The sequence below is a fragment of the Cyprinodon tularosa genome, unplaced genomic scaffold (assembly GCF_016077235.1).
Source record: "Cyprinodon tularosa strain WSP-4 unplaced genomic scaffold, ASM1607723v1 ctg71, whole genome shotgun sequence".
Taxonomy (NCBI): Eukaryota; Metazoa; Chordata; class Actinopteri; order Cyprinodontiformes; family Cyprinodontidae; genus Cyprinodon; species Cyprinodon tularosa.
The window spans coordinates 2,461,473-2,476,873 of NW_024039463.1; the positions used below are offsets into that span (position 1 = coordinate 2,461,473).

The 15,401-nt window shown below is 37.6% G+C and overlaps 2 protein-coding genes across 8 annotated transcripts in view; one reads left to right on the plus strand and one right to left on the minus strand.

Annotated features, from left to right (window-relative positions):
• The window catches only part of LOC119772360 (RNA polymerase II elongation factor ELL), a 38,642-nt gene extending 36,804 nt beyond the window's left edge, over window positions 1-1,838 (minus strand). For both annotated transcript variants that reach the window (XM_038268724.1, XM_038268723.1), the window contains exon 1: window positions 1,681-1,838. In XM_038268724.1, coding sequence (XP_038124652.1) covers window positions 1,681-1,818 — 138 coding nt within the window. In that variant the 5' untranslated portion in view covers window positions 1,819-1,838. The remainder of the gene's footprint in view (window positions 1-1,680) is intronic.
• Window positions 1,839-1,926: 88 nt separating this feature from the next.
• fkbp16 (FKBP prolyl isomerase 16) overlaps window positions 1,927-15,401 on the plus strand; it is a 59,831-nt gene continuing 46,356 nt past the window's right edge. Inside the window, exons 1-4 of one of the 6 annotated variants that reach the window (XM_038268727.1) lie at window positions 1,927-2,066; window positions 6,342-6,546; window positions 13,354-13,904; window positions 14,070-14,239. In XM_038268727.1, coding sequence (XP_038124655.1) covers window positions 13,463-13,904; window positions 14,070-14,239 — 612 coding nt within the window. In that variant the 5' untranslated portion in view covers window positions 1,927-2,066; window positions 6,342-6,546; window positions 13,354-13,462. The other 5 variants (XM_038268729.1, XM_038268730.1, XM_038268728.1 and 2 more) reach the window with 5 other exon arrangements.

Consider the following 15,401-nt stretch of genomic DNA (forward strand, 5'->3'; position numbering starts at 1 on the left):
CTTAAATGGTGATATGACTTAAATTAATAATATATTTCACAAGGAAATCAATCATACTTGTTTTGGTTTATCGAGAGTCTTGAAAGAACCACATAATTTACAAATAATTCAGAACCACAATCAACAGACATGGAGAGAAATACAGTACTAGCTAAAACATACTGAATTATTCCATCAACCCAAATGCTGGGTTATGAAATGTGTACACATGATGAGTTTTTTAATGAAATTTGAATGATTTCAGTAGAATTTAGGAGGGTTTTTTTAACTTGCATTTTGTGAGATTTGTGAGAAATGTGAGATTTGAGTTTTATGTTGCCGTTTATCTCCATAATCCATGAAAAATATTTAAATACGTAAATAATAATAATAAAATGTGCAACCTTTGAGTTTATCACATGGCTAAGAAATATATGAAGGAATGAATGAAAAGGCAATGTATGGCAGTATACTTTTTATGAGTCAAACTATTTCCTTGAAACCTGCAGACTGCTGATAAGTAGCACAGTTTGTTGTCTTTTAATTGCCACATTTCTGTTTGTTTGTTTGTGTTTGACATGTTTTCTTTGGTTTTTCCGGCTGTCCAATATTGCAGTTTAACATTTGTGTTCCTATTCAACATGCATGTAACGTTTTTTGTGCTAAAAATCACTTTGTTGGATCTTTAAGGCCCCCTTTTTTATCCTGAACCCAGGGGTGTAAAGATCAGTAACAGCACAGACACTCAGGTTGGCCACAGTGGGAGTCCAGCAGTCTGAACCGGTATTTTCTGGGGTGGTCTCCAGATTGGAAAACCTTCCCCTCCCCTCTCCTCTCTCTGCATGCCTGCTGTGGCCTGGAGGAAGCTGTCAGATTGTGGGAGAGCTGTGGAGTTTCCTCCGCTTTACGGACCAATGAGCTCCGGAGATGGGCGGGCAACAACAACGCACAACAACTTCCACCGACGCCAGCTGTTTACTATCCCACTGAACCACCGAGGCCAGCCGGGCTCCAGGTTTAGTGGCTGGAAATGAGTCGGGAATGTGGCGCACACAGAAACAGACCGTGTTGCTGTGACAGCAGAAAAGAAAGGAAAATAAAAAGCCTAAACTAACCGGGGCTCATATTTCCCTCACAGCCGCGGCTCTGCAGAGAGAAAGAGCGCTTTATAGACTTTATGATCTCTGACCAATCTAATGGGCCATAAAGGCAATAAAAAAACAAACCTTCACGAATCTGAAAAGCAAACTCATTTGCTTGATCGACTATTGAATTTATTCCAAGGAACAAAGGGGAACAGTTTTTTTTCTTCAAAATATTCGCCTTTATTAATAAACACTGAGAAAATGGGCTTTAAATAAAGGACAAAGTTTGTTTTTCAGACATTTTCTCATTAAAACCTCATATCTTTGCTTAATTCAAGTCATATATTTAAAAATATGAAAGTGTAATATATTAATAACCACAGGTTTAATCCTGCTTTTAAAAGCCACCTCTGCATTTTAATCCATGACATCTTGAAAAGTCGCAGTCAAAACAAAAGGCTGTAAACATTTTAAGTATTTTTCCCGTCAAAGTGTCAATTTTTCCTCATTTTATTTATTTATTTTTTTAAGCAGTTCCCGGAGTTGGGAGAGAAGGGTTAAAGAAAGCAGGAATAATAAAAAAAATCCTCTGCAGCGGGTTTAAAGTATTGCTTACCTTCAGGTTCTGGAAGGCTTCCAGGGTCCGGAAGGCCGTGTCAGTGAGTTTGACGTGGTACAGACTCTGATTCGGGTTGTTTTTGTTAATCTTGCCACAGCAGAGCCCATACCGATGCTCCTGTCTCAGCGCTGCCATTTCTACAACTGAAGCCCATTGGCGACATTCTGCCCGAAACGTCACGGAGGAGAAGATGTGGGCGGGGCTAACACACGTACGCTGAAACGCACACGCGCACTTCAAGTAAATATGCGTGCAAAGCATTGTTTTCTTTTTTTTCACTTTCGTTATTCTGGTCAGTATTTTTGGTCATTGGTGTGTTTTTATCTCCTCTTTGATGTGTTTTTGCCCCTGGGTCAGATCTAAGTCTCTCCAACTGGATTTAGGTAAATAATCTGTATTTTCTCACCTATACAAGGAAGTAAATGCATTTGTAAATATGACTTGCAAAGCAGATTTAATTTTACTGACGACGATCTACTTACAAATGGACATAAATGTATTTTTTAGTTTAGTAAACCAGTGGTGGTTCTAGATCAAATGTGCCAAGGGGCCAGGAGGGGGCCCGGGTGTTTTCATGGGGGCACGGAAAAGCATGAAATAAAAAACAGGGCAAGGGATTCAAATATATTAAAGCGGCAGTCTGTAACATTGAGAAGAGAGCAGACTTCGACTGAAAATTTGAAGAAAAACAGGTTTCATGCCACTCCCCCACCTTCTTTGCTTCACTCATGCCCCACCTCCAAACTCCACCCCTCTCACAGCATCTGCGCGGCTACCGCATGCGACCAGAAGCATCCAAGCAGCGTACGCGGCATGGAGTGTGAACCGGTAAGAGCGCTAACACTCACCTCCAAGCAGCTAGATATAAGATGCTGGTTATATCGAAGTTTGCCGTGTAAGCAGTTGTCGGCAGGGGCAGTAAGGGCAGTTTCTCTTTCGCTGGTGGCTGTCGCTCCGCCATGACTTCCACGCTCGTCCTCCTGACTGCAGCAGCCGGGCGGCAGCGGCGAGAGGGAGGGGGCGGGATTCAGCGTGTGTGAGCTGTGATTGACACTCCATCAGACGCTCCTCTGGCTGTGATTGGTTGTTTTGACTCGTCCCGAATTATTCTTTCCAGATGGAAATACAGGCAGTATGCGGGACCAATTGAAGCAGTTTTTTTCACAGGTTACATATCACATGTACTGCTGTCTGGGCATAGGGACAGTTTTAGCCAATATGACAAAAAAGTGATTTTTAAAAACTTACAAAATTCAGCTTTAAGATAGCTGCATGAAGTGTAATTTCTATTCAATTAGGCTTAATTATGTCTTACTAGGACAATACATTCATCATTTAGGAATTGTACATGTTTTTGCCTTAATTTAAGTTAAAGTTACAGTTTTTTTTATAAACTCTGAATTAGAACTGATAAATTCAGCTGTAAAAATCTGATTATTTTTTTTAATTTGTTTTGAAAAAAACATTTAGTAGATGAAAACTGGGATCCTATCTCAATTCCACTGAAGCTATTACCTTATTGTTTTTAAATAAGAAAAAAAAAATATATAGATCCAAAGGACCTATCAGTCTGTTCCAGTGCATGTCATCATTAGAATTTCTTTTAGTAGTATGTCTTCAGTACAGGGGTCATAAGAGGGGCCAGGACATCTTCTACAGGGGCACTGGCCCCCTTTTGCCCCTGTCTAGAACCGCCTATGTAGTAAACACTCTATATATTTACATAATTAACTTACCATATCACTTCTAATCATGTAAAATATCTTCCTGCAGTCGCCAGCAAATATGGTGCATAGTATTTGATAAGTGTTTGATTAGTTATTGTGTAAAGAAAGCCGTGATACTTATAATTGGGGACCAACAGATGAAACAGTATATGATATTGGGGTCAAAGGGAAGTTTGGAAATAATCAGTTTGCTTTTGTTTTTCTCTGGGGGGTAAGGGAGTTGGTTGAAGTACAAAAGTCCCTTTTCTTCATAGTAATGTGAGAATTCACAAAATATAACTTTGAGAACTAAAATTTAATCATTGTCGAATATTCTAGTCCTAAAGTCTGTCAGGGGCCTATTCATGCATACTTGTGCACACTGCAAAAAATGTTTAAATCTAAGAAAGTTATTTTGTCTTAAAATAAGTGCGTTTTGTCTTGAATTGAGGAAGTAAATCAGACACTTTGCCAATGGAACAAAACAATTTACAATTAAAATAAGAAAAAAACAATTGCAATGTGTTATTTTAAGAACACATCTTATTTTAAGAGTAAAAATACTCATTCCATTGGCAAATCATGATATTTACCTACTCAAAGTAAGGTTAAATACACTTTATTTAAGAATTTATTACTTATTTCTAGATTGTTTTTGCAGTGTGCCAACAAAGTACTTAAAATAATCCTGTTTTGTGCTTTCAAAAATAGAGCCAAGGTTACATCTCGCTTAAATAGTGTTTTACAGAACCTCTTGTGTATGTGCAACTATTCGGATCAGTCTAAGGTTTGTAGATTTTGAATTAAAGACCATAAAATGGAACCGAGTTAGTGTTGACCTTGTGAGAGGTGAAGGGATAGGAGCCATGAACAGAAGGAGAGAGCTATGAATTGAGGTATTCGAAAGGAGCCCTTTTCACAGACATTGAGAGGAGCCAGAGAAATAGAAAGATAGAGCATTCAGTCATAAAAGAAAGCCAAAAAATGAAAGAGAAAAAATTCAGAGAGGAGAAAGATGCAAAGGGAAGATAGTATGTCACCAAATTTAATTGTAAGCAAGGTGTTTCTGTTAGTGGTCCATATAAAAGAAAGTTCTGTAACACTATGTTTTCTATCCCTAACCTTTCCATGGTTTATAAGGTAATTTTTCCCTCAAATTAGCACATATATCTGAAGAAAACTTTTAGAATTTCACTTTTTTCAAGTTATTTATTCAGTGCAGGCAAAGGTTTAACAACCTGCTATGCTAAAAAGAAATGATGCTTGTTCCGAACAGATAATCATGCAACACAAGCCACCTGCACAAGTACTGCTTGAGCAAGGAGGTGATCAACTGTGTGGTGAATTGATCGCTTATAACAGAAAAAAGAGAAATTCAGTATAAGAAATGGTTCCGAAATTAAAAAGCCTATAGTCTATATTTATCACAGAGTGACTTAAATATTTTAAAAGTATAAAATATTACTGAAATAAATTTTGATTGATAGTTTGGGACTATCACCCCGCTGCTTGGTAGTAGGAGTGTCTAGTGTTCGCAGACCTAGAGCCTGCTCCTAGTCCAGTCCGAGAAAAGAAAAGTTACTTCATCCATCCAGTTTCTTCTGCTTAGACCTGTCAGGGTGGTGCTGGGGCCGGTGCCTATCTCCGGCAATCAATGGGCGAGGGTACATCCTTGATATGTCACCAGTCTGTTGCAGGGCAACACGGAGACACACAAAGACACACAAACATGCACTCACACCTAAGGACAATTTAGAGAAGACAAAACAACAGTCATGTTTTTAGACTATGGGGGGAAGCTGGAGTACCAGGAGATAACTCACGCATGCACAGGGAGAATATGCAAACTCAATGCAGAAAGACCCAGGGCTAAGAATCAAACCCAGAACCTTCTTTCTGCAAGGTAACAGTGCTACTCACTGCCACACCGTGCAGCCCATGTTTTCTGGAAATCAAAACATTACCAGTAATGTTAAACCCGGATTGCAATAGGAAGCTATACTCAGGAATGTTGTATCTACGCTGTTCCTTTCTACATTAAATGTGCTCATTTATTTTCAGTATGAGTCCAAGCTATGGTTTAGCTTTAAATCTTACTTGTGACCCTTTTACAATCAGGTCATACAGAACTATATACCATGTGAAGTCCTGCTATTTTCTGTTTATGTGAGAGCCTGCATTCTTTTAACATTTGCTGGCGAATTTTTTTATTAAAAATATTAATATTTATTTTGCATCTAGGTAATTAGATGATAATGTTCAAACTACTGACCTTTTTGATTTTGATATTGTTTTTGCTGAGATCTTATTTATTTATTGTCAAATTATGATGGCAATCTATTTTAAATATTGATTTGTGTGTATTTACAAACTAATCTGAAGATAATTTTATGTTTATGCATTTCAAGAAAGGAAAGGGGTTTGAATATAGAGTATCAGCCACACAGCAAGTAATTAAATCTAAATGAATTATGTTGTATTTTTAGTTCTTCCTGTACCAAGTAACTGTCACAATTTTCTTTACACATATACAGGCAATAATTGCTTGATATATAAACCCCTGTAAAAGTTTTCCATCGCTTATCAGGGCCCAGTGAGAAATCTTTTCATGTGGCCCAAAACCTCTGGTGGCGTCCCTATTTGCTGGTCAGTGTATGCTTAGCATGCTAAAGTAAATAAGTTATCTGTCCCTCTCTCACAATTTCCTTCATAAGTAAGCAAGTAAATTTAAAACAGCAGATGATTAAAGAAATTATGGAATTATGTTTCTTTAATTTTTTGTAATTATATGTATAAAAAATACTGCTGTCATGGTTTTGGTTCTGTTTAAGTTTCATCTTTGAGTTTTCATTGGTTTTATTTCCATTTTGTATTATTCTGGTTATTTTTGATTGTATTTGAGTTCTTAGGTACTTCTTGTTTGCCCTCTTGTGTCTGTCTTCTTTTCCCTAGATTCCTATGATCACACCTGCTCCCAATCTGCTGATTAGCCTGTAGTGTTGCACCGATACTGATATCCCGATATCCCTACCCATATGAGGCAGGGCCCCGATCCAGCACTAAAATGGTGGTATCGGTATCGGCGAGTACCAACAAATAGGGCACCGATACCATTTTGAGAGCCAAAAGTTTATTCAACTATTGTCACCCATTCCAGGTAGGCAATAAAAAGTTCTACTGGATTCCCTTTGTATTAGTATTTTTCCTGCTTCACAAAGGTAGGCAGCAGCTTGACAAAGCCATGATGTCATTTATTTTGCATTCAAGTAGTATGCAGTTCTTCATATATACACGCACACATCAATTTCAAACAGATGGTAACGGTATGGTATCGGCTGATACTGTACAGCCAGGTATTGGTACCAAAAAAATGGCATTGGCGCAACACTATTAGCCTCTTCTTTGTTTCTCTGTCCCATATCTGCACCTCCTGCTTAGTCACTTTTTGCTGGTTTGTCATCATTTCTTCCCCTTCAAGTGAGTTATCTGATTTTCTGTATCATTGGGGATCCGGAGGATTTATGTTTTTGGATCTTTGCTTCTGTTGGATTTTTGGATAAATAAATCTGCAAGAAACCACCTTTAGCTTCAGTCTCTGCATTTGGGTCCTCCCCTCAAACTTCCACCCAACCTGACAAATACTTCCTCTTGTATTTCCGAAGTGTCTAAACTATTTCAAGCTTCAAACATGTTTTCTTGCATGCCTCAAAGTAATAACTTCACATAGAATTTCCCATACAGACTGTACATAGCCTTTAGCAAAACAGACTTCAGTTTAAAGTGTGGGGTTGGATTTGTCAATAACAATTCTCATAAGACGTTCAAGTGTTAGTGGAATAGGTTGAAAGGACAACACTTAAAAAAAGTCATTTGTTGTTTTGTGTTAGTTGTGTTTTATAACATGCTCCTATTTCTATTTTATTTACTACTTTTACATAATTAACTGAATGTAGAACACTTGGTTTTTGTTGTGTCAAATAGGTCTTATAGAAAAACAGATTGGATAGACACTAAGGACACTGGTTTAGTACTTTGTATAGACAGTTTAAAAAAATAAATCATGCACAAAATGAGAAAAGTGTAAGAATATTCAACTATAAATCTTTTAAGGACAAAAAAGTATATATATAAATATATGACACATTTTTGTCCCAAGACAAACAAAAATATTGACACATGAAATATGTCGGAGAAAATTAATGCCAGAAATGGAATTCGGATTACCATAATCCTGATGGATAAGATCCTTTGATGTGGATTAAAGAATGAGTCAGTGAAGCAGTGTTTATTTATGAAAAGTAGAATATGGATGCCTGAGCGACATCTGCGTTACAGTGATCAACAAGCTTGTCTGTGAGTGCTGTATTGAATTTTAATATTTCTCTCCCCATTATTGTCTCGTATTATTTGGATGTTATTGTTGAAATCTGCAAAAACAATTCTGATTATGATTAATGGATATTTTCCTAATTACTCTTTCTTTTTCATTTTCAGAATATTTAGCACTTTGTGAATCTTCTGATCTCAGATCTCTATCAGTTAGTGGTTTTACTGACATCCAAATGACTAAATCAGGCATTGAAAGATAGAGTTTTTAATGTGATACTCTTTAAATATTTGCTCCTAGCAAATCAAAGCGATTATGAAGTTCTAATATTGCGGTGACAACTACACTTTGAAAAAACAAAATCTTACAGACATGCAGTGATGGGACTAACGGCGTTGAAACTAACGCCGTTACCTTGTTTTAGTAACGAGTAATCTAACTAATTATTTTGACTGTAACTATAACGCAGTTACCATTGCAGACACCCCGTTACTGCGCGTTACTCAGGTCGCACAATGAACCTTTTTTCATGATAGGACTCGTGCGCAGCTGCGTGAAGCTGACACCCCACCCACGTCAAAAAACTCTGCAAATAGACTGAATGGTTAGTGCAACGTTAGTGCAGATTTGTGCAGAAAAAAATATAGTTTGTGCTACTTTTGTTTAAGAGATATTAAAGATTTATTTTAGGTCATCAAGAGGTGCGCGCCTTGTCATGAGAGAGGGGAGGATGAGATTCCGTCTGTCAGTTGGGTAGGTGGGTGTTTCCGCTGGCGGGTGTTAACGTACAGCACACACAGAGAGATGGAGAGCGAGGATGACTCCAGCAGCAAAACAGCGTTTTCCAGATGGAAATACCGGTGTTACGTAGAGTTGCGTTTCCCCATCACATAACGGTTTCCTCTGCATCTCCACACAGCGCAGGCGGCAAGAGTCACCGCGCAAGCGACAGGAAACGCGCATGCTCGCTAAAGGCGCGCAACAGTCGCCCTGTGCTCGCGCCACAGGAGAACTATGGAGAGCGTGAAGGATCAAATGAACCTGACAACAGCCAGAAATGATAGCCTATATGGAGAAAGGGAGAAATCTGGATGGATGGATGGATGGATGGATGGATGGATGGATGGATGGATGGATGGATGGATGGATGGATGGATGGATGGATGGATGGATGGATGGAGACTCTGCCTTCTCAACCTACTATATTTTTTATTTTAAACATTATTTGATGGCCTTTGTGGCAGGGATGGAGATCCATATTTTATGTCACACACAGAGTATACATCTAGATAGATAGATGGATAGATAGATGCTGCAGTATCTATAACAACCCAAACACACAGATTTCAGAATTAGACATCCCCAGTTATTAATTTCATTCACTCACCGGATCTGAATGTCCTGTTATAAAACTTCACATGGCGTTCCCCCCTGATGTCATTTACGTTGAGTTGCAATAAATGCTAAACTGTCTGCAGGTTCTTGTCTTTGTCGTTCGCTCTATTCAGCTGGCTTTGGAAACACACGGCGAGAAGGTGGGGGCCGGGTGGTGAGGGTTACGGGGGCGAGAAACGCAAAAGTAACGCAATAGTTACTTTTACTAGTAACTAGTTACTTTTATTGTGGAGTAACTCAGTTAGTAACTCAGTTACTTTTTGGGAGAAGTAACTAGTAACTATAACTAATTACTTTTTCAAAGTAACGTGCCCAACACTGCAGACATGATACATATTTGAAAAATGCTACTAGTGATCTATTTGAGCTACAGACAATGAGACTAAAAAATAAAAATCCACAGATGCCACATTAGCACAGGATAAAAGCAACTTTTGTTACCAAGCAGATTCAACTATACTATTCACTTATATTGTTCAGCCAGAAAATGTTAATTCAGTTCGTTTCAGATCAGTCTATTTATATAGTGTCAATTGACAACGGATTTAATATTATGGAACATGAGACAAACATGTTGAAGTTTCATACAGTCATACAAAACAACATTCTAGATGATTTGCAAGTAAGTTTCATTGTCAAAAAACCAACAACTCCTTATGTCAGAAGTAGAAATGTACTCCACTGTACATTTCAACCTGCTTCCTGCATACAGACAAGGGCGACAGTGGCGTTGGATGTAGGAGTTTGCCCTGAAATCGAAGGATTGATGGCTCAAGCCCTGGCTCTGACTTTTGTTGTCGTTGTGTCCTTGGGCAAGACACTTCACCTTGTCTACTGATGGTGGTCAGAGGGCCTGGTGGCGCCAGTGTACGGAGCCCGGCTTCTGTCAGAGAGCCCCAGGGCAGCTGTGGCTACAATGTAGCCTGCCACCATCAGTGTGTGAGTGTGTGTGTGAATGGGTTAATGAATATGGTGTAAAGCAATTTGGCCAAGTCTCCTGACTTGAAAAAAGGGTGCTATATAAGTACATGCCATTTACCTCAGAGGACATTGAAGTTATCTATCTTTCATTATGTTTCCCTTTTCAATTTATTTGAAACTCTTTTTGGGGTTATTTCAAATGTAAGGGGCAGAAATGAAAATGAAGGGAGATAAATAAGATGAATAACAAAGATTGAAAGGTGTGATGTAAAGTGAAAAATGAGAAGAATAGAGGAGAGGGAAAAAAAGCAACATAACATCCTTGGATTCTGCTTCTACACCTGCAGAGAGTGTAAGAAAAAAAAACATTAAAACAAAGATAAAAGCATCACAGGTACAGACACACAAACAGTTTTACAAAAGAGCATTAACTCAATCATGATGCATTTAGTTCCACCCTTAATAAACTATAGGGTTTATCTTTATGCATGCATATCTGTAAACACTTGGACCCAAACACCTTTGGATTTATGTGGGAGTGCCCTTGTAATATGTAAAGTTTCTCCATAAGAAAATTAAATGTTAAAAGTGGTTGTAAGGATTTAAGGTTATCACATCTCCTTAATATAAAATATGGAATAGCAATGCTAGTCAAAACAGAAATACTAGTATTTCCATCAGAATCCTTTCTGGTAATATCTTTACAGGAAGTTAACAGGATTATATAAACTATATATAAAAAGACAGATTGCTTTTTATTTTGTCACAGTCTGATGAAAAATTTTATTTTTATGTTCTTAATATCAAGGTTATTTGATTAAATTATTTTTTTTCTGAATTTCAGGATGTTTAGAAATAAAAGATTTTTACCGGTAGTTTCCCTAAATCATTGATTAAATCATGCATTTAATCAGAATTGGAATGGTCACCTTTAAAACCTTGAGTTGTGTGAAATGTTTGCTAATAGTTTTCTGGATTTTAGACTCGTTACATAACTGGTGTAACTCAGTCATCTATATTGACTACATTGCTTGCAAACACCTTTTCAGCCCAACCCAGGCAGTTTGTATAGGGCTGTAAACAGGGCTTTTTGAATGTCACTTAAAAACACAAGATTTATTGTCTTTAGCCCAAAGTAAGTAATTTTAAGTTATGTCCTTTTCCATTTGGAAAAGGACACAACTACTGACACAACTACTGAAGATTTACCTTCTGGCTGATATCTTAGGACATTTTCTCAAAATTTTCAGGTGATCTCATGATTTAATCCATTTTGAGAAGTCCATAATTCCATCCTGCATTATAAAACTCTCAAAAGATGATACTATCACCCATGCACTTAACACTTGCAAACCTCTCCCTCAAATGAACAGAGTTTTTATTGGTCAAGCACTAATCATTTAGCCTCATAGAATCATGAAACTGAAACATGAAACAGTCTCTGTAGCTGTGTTTTTTTTACTAACACTTATTTTACCTTTTATGTTGCTGTTGGAGTAATTACATTTTCCATTGGCAACCTGCCTTTTATTACTCAACAATGTAGGAATATTTTTTTCTGTAGAAAATGATGATGTCTCTTACCAGTTTTGCAAGGTTTTTTACTCTTGTAGTGAGTACTGACTCACACATTTCACACCAAAACCAGTTCATCTCTTAGACACGGAACCAAACCCCTTCCTTAATGGTATTATGACAGCGATATTATGTTGTGCATAATTGCAGATAATTGTTTGAACAGATAAAAGCAGCACCCTCAAATTATGTATACAGCCTCACCTGAGGACAAACTATACTTGTAAAGGTCCACAGTTATCTTGCAAAAACCATGCAGAATCTCTTTACTGTTTCATTTTTTTGCATACAAGAAAGCAGCTTGAAAAACATCTATCCTGAATTGACCTGTCATGAAATTACAAAGCCAAGACATCTTTATTTGGCCGCTTTACATTTTTATGCAGGCATATTTTTGTTATTAATGTAGAGTATGTAAAGGTCTGGTTTTACTTACTTACTTGCCTGTAGTGAGCCCAGGTCAGCTTTAGCCTCTTCCGGGTCCAACAGACTTGTTCCCCGGTAGGCCTCTCTCCACTGTGGTTCCTTAGCTCCAGATGGCGTCATAGCTGACTGACTTGCCCCGGTTATGGAGCCACTGTCCTCACTCTGATTCCCCACTGCTTCTACCTGAGCTCTCCCTTTAACTCTCTTGTCCAGGTGATTCGTCCCCCTGGTTTGTGCACTCTGACCAAAATACACATACAGGAGAAAGATGTGAGTCCGCTCAGAAAAAAAAGAACCCCAACAACCTGTGCATGCAATTGGTCATCTTTATGATAATGGGGCAGATGCTGATCATGACTACTTTACATAGATACTTTTAAATAGTATTTCATTATTCTGTGTAGGAATGTATATAGGCCTATAACTTGCCACAGTCACATTCAAACATAAGTATATAGTATATAGTCATAAATTTGTCAGCTCTGCGTTGCCGTACAGCAAAGAATGTCTACCTCCAAACATGCAAACCCACTCCTATGTAATTATAAATAGCAATTTCTAAGGCAAGGCAAATATAAAGATTGACATTTTCAGTTCATGGGTGATAATAAATAGCATACATGTAGATTATATATACTACATATACCAGTAAATCCCTGTAGTTAGTATACACTGTGCCTTTAAATGTTTTAATAAGAAAAAACAAAACATTTTTTTCTTTCCGTCACCATTTGTAAATGTTAAGCATAATCATATTGTTTCTTAAACGTCACTTGTTATGTAATCGGTAATCTGGTGCTGACTCAACTTCAGACTGGATGGTTTACGGTTTAATGTTTGTTAGTATTCAGAACAAATACATTCTAAGATAACCAAAGAAACCAAAGAGTGCTTCTCTCTTCCAAAATGTTAGTGGTAAACATCGCTAAATTGTCACAATATTGTGTTGTTCAGAACGACAGTGAAGTCATTAAGAAGCTTACAGGCGTTCTGTCAGATTAGGTTTTTTCTCCTTCTAATCCTGTAGATTACCACTGCACAAGCCTGCTGGCTGTGAGTCCTTCGTTGCTCTATGTGGGTTCTTTATATTGATAATTTTTTTTGTAGCCACCACATTGTTGAGTTAAGTTAACTAAGACTAATGAACGCTGTTACGGAGTTTGAAGATTTTGTAGATTTTGAAGAGCTGCATGCAGAAAAAAAAAGCTTAAAAAGATCTCATATGTAACTGTCTAAATTAGGAATGCAATGATGTGGATTGTATAAAATATAGCATGGATTCTTGAATATTTATATAGGCCTTATTTTGTTTAAATAAAGAATAGGTACTGGTGAGAACAGCAACCCTGCCCCTCAGTGGATCATCGGCTGAGCAAAGAGGATAACTCATTCTTCGGACTAATGCAGATGGTCTCCATCGCTCAGTGAAATGGAGACAGAACCGTGTTGTGAAGAGCAGAGGGACCGTGTATTGGATCCCACAGAGCCTCAGATAGCAGACGGCATTTCTGAACTCACAGATAGCAACTCTCTGACCAAGCTGCCTTGTGGGCCTGCAGAGGAAGGTGAAGAACTGGGTAAGAAAGACCCGTCTGAAACTGACAGCCATGCAGTGGAGAGTAAATCCACTGAGATAAAAGGCTCAGCTAACTGTGAGCAAGAGAGAGAAAAAGCAGAATGCAAGATAGAAAAGAAATTAAGAAAAACAAACAGCTGGAAGATGGTTCGATTTCAAGACCCTTCGACAGAAGAGGACGTGGTGGAAAGGGACAGCTCAGCGGAGATTCTCTTTCCAGAATACGCCGTTGAGGAGTGGACATCCACTCCGTTTGAGGACCTGTTTATGGCAGAGGATTGGGAGAACATCACAGGTGAGAACACATGCATTAACAAACATGGCCTCTAATTACACATATCTACAATTATAATATTAAAAGTCTTAACATCACCTGTTTAACTGCTAAAATCAGCTGTAATAAATGGCCGTTGTAAATTCTTAGTCTTATCTTAATGCTTTACTCTTTGCTTTTACATAGAGGATGGGATGTTGAGGAAGAAAGTTCTGGAACCAGGAGACATACAAGTCCCACACTCCACCTGGGGTCAGGAGGTCACTGTGAAGATGCAGGGTGTTCTTGAGGACCGTACAGTGGTGGAGAAGGACTGCAAGCTTGTCTTTGTCATTGGAGAGGGAGACGTAATACAGGTGATATTCAAGTGCTTTTCCTTAAACATTCAACTGGTGTGTGTTACCTCGTACATCCCAAACAGAAAGAAAGTCAACAAATCTATTCCTATCAGCTAATAGTGCAAATAAACTCATGTAGGCAGTATGGTTGCCATCTTAATCTTAGTTGCATGTTTTCCTGCTGGAGCTATTTAAATCGGGATATAACAAAAGGAGTAACTAGGACGGACAGGACAAAAAAGTATGAACTGCTTATTTATCAGGGTTCCAAGGCATTCTCCCATCTGCTGCAATCATGCCAATTGTCTGTGACCCCAATTTTGGTCACTTATTTATTTTTTCTGAGAATCAACTCTACTGGTCATCCTTCACAACTTTCTGTGGTTCTATTGAGAAATATTCAGCGAAAAGTATCCAAAGGTGTTTGCTACTTTAACTAAACAATGTGAATTATGTTTTTTAAGATAATTTTAAACTTTTTTTTTTTAATTGTGAATTATGTTATTTTTTCCATTTGCTGAAATGCTTTTGGTTGGTAAATTGTTCAACAATGCATCAGAAAAGAACAGTGTTTTTCTAAAAATCTCTTTACCATGGCCTTTTCTGCTCCCTTACTTAATAACACATCTAAAAGTGCATGCCTTTATTTATAGTTTCCAAGAAAGATGTGTCTAAGGTGTTAAAAGGCTCTAATGATGAAGGAAAAGCCAACAAACCCATGTCCAAGGTGTAAATGGACTTTGAATGTGTAATCTGTTTGAATAAATAATTTATATATATATATATATATATAATACCAATTCACTACACGTCATCTCAAGGCACTTTACAATTCAACCAGATTATACAGTCAAATTGATTCAAAGGTATAATGATGTCCAAGGTATTAGGCGACTTTGAATGTGTAATTTGTTTGAAGCAAGAATTTCAGATGTTTTAAAAATAGAGGTTTAGATAACTAAATATTTTCCATACTATGTCAATTGTTGTCAACTGTTGTAAGAGAGTAAAATGAATGTATATCATTAACAGCTATATGTACTGAATCTAATAGTAACTTTGTAGCAGCTCAACACCAATTATTTGTTGATAAATTATATTGAAAAAGAAGTGTAATTTATTAAAATCTGAAAATCATAAACCACTGTTTCTGTCAGTTAACTAAGATAATCAATACATA